General features: G+C 37.5%; 1 protein-coding gene across 1 annotated transcript in view; it reads left to right on the top strand.

Annotated features, from left to right (window-relative positions):
• Window positions 1-1,768, top strand: part of LOC18767591 (benzyl alcohol O-benzoyltransferase) — a 3,255-nt gene extending 1,487 nt beyond the window's left edge. The window contains exons 2-3 of the mRNA XM_007200109.2: window positions 8-29; window positions 687-1,768. Of these exons, the coding sequence (XP_007200171.2) occupies window positions 8-29; window positions 687-1,625 (961 nt within the window). The 3' untranslated portion in view covers window positions 1,626-1,768. The remainder of the gene's footprint in view (window positions 1-7; window positions 30-686) is intronic.

Raw genomic sequence — 6,841 nt, 5'->3', positions numbered from 1 at the left:
GTCTAAATTGCCCACTCTTGCTAATTCAGGTATATATGTATATATATTTCTACGTACTTTTAGTATGTTAAGACTCCCCGAAATTTCATCACTAATTACTTGTCCAACAAACTAATTCATGGCCACCTTAATTATATTTTAAGGTAAAATACTAAGAAATAAAACACATATTATAACATAGTACGGTATGCCAGACATAAAAATTTCATATGTTTTCTGCCCATGTAAACAACACAATTAGTTTTTGCTTTATATTATGGTATTTGAATGTTTTCTACCCTATCTAAAAGTTTGAAAAAATTAAAATAATTTGAAAATATACGAGGACATAAATGTAACCACTTTATTATATTTTTGGAACAAAGTATATCTTTGATTAAGCAAATTATATATAATGGTATTTCTGTTCTAAATGTCGAAAGAATATTTAAGTTCCCATTTGTAATTAAAATTAGGTAATTTTGAGGAAGTTGTTAAGTGTCATTGTTTATCACAGGCATGAGCAACGACACATCAATATAAAGAGTATTTAATTAGTAAATAATCAAAGAGGAGTAAAACATGTCCTTTTTTTTTTTTTTTTTTTTGGTCATAGTCTTCTTTCTTATTCGTAAGAATTATTTTCTCGTTGACCAAAAAAATATTAATATTATTATGGCGCCATTAGTTAATAGTGTTGTGGTTAGGTGACGCGCCTCAAGTGCGGTGGTTTCATCTTCGCCCTGCGTCTCAACCACACCATGAGCGATGCAGCAGGACTAGTCCAATTCATGATGGCCGTGGGAGAGATGGCACGTGGCGCACGTGTCCCCTCCATCCAGCCTGTGTGGAAAAGGGAGCTACTGAAAGCTCGTGATCCACCGCGCGTGACCTGTACGCACCACGAGTACGATGAAGTGGCGGACACCAAGGGCACCATCATCCCACTTGATGATATGGCCCACCGCTCCTTTTTCTTCAGGCCCATCGAGATGTCCGCCATCCGTAGATTCGTTCCACAGCACCTACGCAAGTGCTCCACGTTTGAGGTCCTCACGGCTTGCCTCTGGCGTTGCCGTACCATAGCACTTCAGCCAGACCCCGAGGAGGAGGTGCGCGTGCTGTGCATTGTGAATGCCCGTGCCAAATTCAACCCTGCTCTGCCCGTGGGTTATTATGGCAACGCGTTTGCGTTCCCGGTGGCTCTCACGACGGCTGGCAGGCTTTGCCAGAACCCGCTGGGCTACGCGCTGGAGCTGGTAAAGCAGGCCAAAGCTGATGTGACAGAGGAGTACATGCGCTCTTTGGCAGATCTCATGGTCAACAGGGGCCGGCCACACTTCACGGTGGTGGGGACGTACCTTGTGTCGGATGTGACGCGTGCTGGGTTTGGAGAGGTGGACTTCGGGTGGGGCAAAGCAGCGTATGGCGGGCCAGCCAAGGGTGGGGTCGGGGCCATACCTGGAGTGGCTAGCTTCTACATTCCATTCAAAGACCATAATGGGCAAGATGGGATTGTGGTTCCTATTTGTTTACCGGCCCCAGCTATGGAGAGATTCATCAAGGAACTAGATACCATGTTGAATGCTAATGACCAACCAAATAGGGTTCAGAAGTCTACTACCTTTATCACATCTGCCCTGTAATATATTAAGTTGGAAGCATATATGTATGTATCTGTCGCTGTTGGTAAGAATTCAAACTCTCCTTGAGAGGTTGTAGGTTCAAGCCACATTGGTAATAAATGTCATTCCTAGATTATCCAAAAGAAAAAAAAAAACTCATAAGATTTCTGTCTTTTATTTATTTATTTAATGCCTCTCCTAATGAAAGGATCGATAAATATCTACAAACTCACACACACGCGATTATAAAGATTTCAGTCTTAACAACTGTTAGCCCATTATTAATTTTGAATTATTAATTAAGTTGAACTATAGTAATAGTCCATAAATTTGTGCTACATGTGCATTTTGGTTCTTGAATTCGCAAAATGGTAAAATGGCTTAATTGTGTTGGTCATCTGTTACATTTTTTGTTAAATTTAGAGGCAAAAAATATTTTCATGTTCTTTTCTTATGGGCAAAAATCGGTTTGGGCATCTACACACTACCGGCGCGTGGGCCCTTTTGTGGCTGTCTTTGGGTTCTAAAATAATCCCCATGTCATCCCAAGCACGGCGATATGCTTGGATATGAATTTGGTTATCGTTTGACTGTCGATCGGATATCGCATATTAGGTGTTATCCGGGTTCGATATGTTTGGACCATTGGATCGACTCCAATTTTAGATACGTTGATCTAGGCATCTCTGGGATTGTGTAGGATTTTTTGGATCGTGAATTAGAGCCCTAGATGTCCTGATTCAATAACTTAAAGTTTGTATTAAACGATAACCGTTCGATCATACGATCACGAGTGATCCGACAGTTCAATTCGGACCAAACTTGTAGGACATGTTTAGTAGACCTTGTTGATCCAATTTGAAAAGTTTGACCACCCGGTTGACAGAGCGTCTTTCGAGGCTATCCCATCATCCGAAACACGTAGTTGGACTTTAAGAACGTCTCGTTCCTCATATACATACTTGAAAACCCGGGAAACTAGGAGTTTAAATTAAAGTTCTCATTCGAAGCGTTTATATTAATTTCGTACTCATTTTCTGAATTAGATACTCCGACTACTCGCTCGCAGCAGGCGAGACCCTCTTAATTGTCAAGTAGCGTGAGACTACTTGTGAGTGGACTTGTTTTCAATTGTTATGCATTATTCAATTTTTTGACGGAAAAACTATGCAAAGGGATTTATTGGTTTATTGAAGTTCTAAAATATAATCAATTGGTGGAACTAGATATTTTCAAAAAGTAATTACAACATATTTGGGTTTTGGCATATTTGAGTATCTTGAGTTTATATATTTGAATTTTGAGAATTTTTATCTATATTTAGTTATGTGTGGGGTACGTGGGGTGTTGATATAAGAATGCGGAAAGAAAGTGGATTTTGGAATGTTAGTTTGAAGTACTATATGCACTACCCTATGTACCTCCCCGGATACTTGGAAATTGAGATACTTGGATATGTTGGTACCCGGGCACCCTTGACGGGGTGTTTCGTAGACCCTTAGGGGGTTAATCTGCGCTCATAGGACTTATCACAAACGTACGAGTATTGAGGCTGCTGCACGTGTTGGTGAGCTTAGTCCCAATTAGACGGCTCATTTCCTAGCCATATGGTCAATTGAGGATTCTTCCATGTGGACTAGTCAAACAATCCCCCGGTTGGATTGTTTCCTCGGTACAAACTAGGTGATGTCATACTTATATATTTATTTATATTTATATATTTCATATTATATACATATATATAACTATTCATTAAATTATTGATAAAATATTGCATTCTCAAATATATATATATATCATTAACTTACCAGTAAGATATTGCGTTCTCAAATATATATGCTTTTCACTCATTAACTTTGTTGTAAGATATGGATTTTTGTGACGTGCTATAATAACAAAATCATGGTCGGAGATAGTGAGAGAGAAGGTGGTGATGGTGGAGTATTTGCTCCTTTATTTTACCGGCCATGTGATTGAAAAGGTCGTTTGTTACAAAAATGAGAAATACCTTGTAATTTTATGTAAAAATTTGAGTAGCCGTTGAATCTTTATGTTGGTAACTCTTTGTCAACCTTTCCTACTTTTTATTATTATCTACAATATCAAGGGTTTGATGTTTTATGTGTGCTGGTGCGTCTGGGTTTTACGTTCTCCTATTCTTCGCTCTACCCGACAGTTGCTTAAGGTACAAATAAGTATTGTTGAATGGGTTTAGTTTTTTTCATTCATGTTGTAGCAGATCTTTTGTGTCCATTCAAATTCTCAATCTCTAATTTGAATTCTCATACTTTTTCGAATCAAATTGGCTACTTCTAGCCTTTCCTGTAGCCAACCCTAGTTCACGGTACATACAGGTATTGTTGAATGGGTTCAATTTTTTTCATTCATGTTGTAGCAGATCTTTTGTGTCCATTTGAATCCTCAATCTATAATTTGAATTCTCATACTTTTTCGAATCAAATTGGCCACTTCTACCCTTTCCTACAGGCAACCCTAGCTCACGGTACATACAGGTATTGTTGAATCGTTTCATTTTTTTCATTCATGTTTTAACATATCTTTTGTGTCCATTCGAATCCTCAATTTGTAATTTGAATTCTCATACTTTTTCCAATCAAATTGGCCACTTCTAGAATTTTCGACAGTCAACCCTAGCTCACGGTACGGACAAGTATTATTGAATCGGTTTTAATTTTTTTCGTTCATGTTTTAATAAATATTTTCTGTCCATTCGAATCCTCAATCTCTAAGTTGAATTCTCATACTTTTTCTAATTAAATTGGTCACTTATAGCCTTTTCTACAGCCAACCCTAGCTCATAGTACAGACTGAAATTGTTGAATTGGTTATGTATTTTTCATTCATAATTTTGCTTTGTGTCCACTTGAATCCTCAATCTCTAATTTGAATTCTCATAGTTTTTCCAATCAAATTGGCCATATCTAGCAATTTCTACAGCCCATCCTAGCTCACAGTGCAGACATGTGTTGTTGAATCAGTTCAGTTTTTCTCATTGATGTTTTAGAAGATCTTTTGTGGCCATTCGAATCCTCAATCTCTGATTTGAATTCTCATCCTTTTTCCAATCAAATTGGCCACCTCTAGCCATTTCTACAGCCAACCCTAGCTCACAGTACAGACAGTTATTGTTGAATCGGTTCGCTTTTTTTATTCATGTTTTAGCAGATCTTTTGTGGCCATTCGAATCCTCAATCTGTAATTTGAATTCTCATACTTTTTCCAATCAAATTGGCCATCTTTAGCCATTTCTACAACCAACGCTAGCTCACAGTACAGACATGTATTGTTGAATCGGTGCAGTTTTTTTCATTCATGTTTTAGCAGATCTTTTGTGGCCATTCGAATTCTCAATCTCTAGTTTTAATTCCCATATTTTTTCCAATCAAATTGGTCACTTCTAGGCATTTCTACAGCAAACCATAGCTCACAGTACAGATAGGAATTGTTGAATCGGTTATGTATTTTTCATTCATGTTTTAGCAGATCTTTTGTGGCTATTCGAATCTTTAAGCTGTAATTTGAATTCTCATACTTTTTCCAATCAAATTGGCCATCTCTAGCAATTTCAACAACCAACCCTAGCTCACAGTACAGGTAGCTATTGTTGAATCAGTTTTGTATTTTTCATTCATGTTTTGGCAGATCTTTTGTCGCCATTCGAATCCCCAATCTGTAATTTGAATTCTCATACTTTTTTCAATCAAATTGGCATTCTCTAGCCATTTCTACAGTGAACCCTAGCTCACAGTATAGACACGTATTGTTGTATCGGTTCAATTTTTTTCATTCATCTTTTAGCTGATCTTTTGTGGCCATTCGAATCCTCAATCTGTAATCTAATACTTTTTCCAATCAAATTGGCCATCTCTAGCCGTTTCTACAGCCAACGCTAGCTCACAGTACATTCATATATTGTCGAATTGGTTCACTTTTTTCACTCATGTTTTAGCAGATCTTTTGTGGCCATTCGAATCCTTGATCTCTAATTTGAATTCCCATACTTTTTCCAATCAAATTGGCCACTTCTAGCCATTTCTACAGCGAACCCTAGCTCACACTACAGATAGGTATTGTTGAATCGGTTCAGTATTTTTCATTCATGTTTTAGCAGATCTTTTGTGGCCATTCGAATCCTCAATCTGTAATTTGAATTCTCATACTTTTTTCAATCAAATTGGCCATCTCTAGCAATTTCTACAACCAACTTTAGCTCACAGTACAGATAGTTATTGTTGAATCGGTTATGTATTTTTCATTCATGTTTTAGCAGATCTTTTGTCGCCATTCGAATCCCGAATCTGTAATTTGAATTATCAAACTATTTCCAATCAAATTGGCCTTCTCTAGCCATTTCTAAAGCCAACCCTAGCTCACAGTACAGACATGTATTGTTGAATCGGTTCAGTTTGCTTTATCCATGTTTTAGCAGATCTTTTGTGGCCATTCGAATCCTCAATCTCTATTTTGAATTCCCATACTTTTTCCAATCAAATTGGCCACTTCTAGCCATTTCTACAGAGAACCCTAGCTCAGGGTACAGATAGGTATTGTTGAATCGGTTATGTAATTTTCATTCATTTTTTAGCCGATATTTTGCGGCCATTTGAATCCTCAATCTGTAATTTGATTTCTCATACTTTTTCCAATCAAATTGGCCACGTCTTGCAATTTCTGCAACCAACCCTAGCTCACAGTACAAATAGTTATTGTTGAATTGGTTTTGTATTTTTCATTCATGCTTTTGCCGATCTTTTTTCGCCATTCGAATCCCCAATCTTTAATTTGAATTATCATACTTTTTCCAATCAAATTGGCCATCTCTAGCCATTTCTACAGCCAACGCTAGCTCACAGTACATACATCTATTGTTGAATCGGTGCAGTTTTTTTCATTCATGTTTTAGCAGATCTTTTGTGGCCATTCGAATTCTCAATCTCTAATTTTAATTCCCATATTTTTTCCAATCAAATTGGCCACTTCTAGGCATTTCTACAGCGAACCATAGCTCACAGTACAGATAGGAATTGTTGAATCGGTTATGTATTTTTCATTCATGTTTTAGCAGATCTTTTGTGGCTATTCGAATCTTCAAGCTGTAATTTGAATTCTCATACTTTTTCCAATCAAATTGGCCATCTCTAGCAATTTCTGCAACCAACCCTAGCTCAAGTAAAGATAGGTATTGTTGAATCGGTTATGGTATTTTTCATTCATGT

Source organism: Prunus persica, chromosome G8, assembly GCF_000346465.2.
Source record: "Prunus persica cultivar Lovell chromosome G8, Prunus_persica_NCBIv2, whole genome shotgun sequence".
Classification (NCBI taxonomy): Eukaryota; Viridiplantae; Streptophyta; class Magnoliopsida; order Rosales; family Rosaceae; genus Prunus; species Prunus persica.
This window is presented reverse-complemented; position numbering and strand designations above follow the sequence as displayed.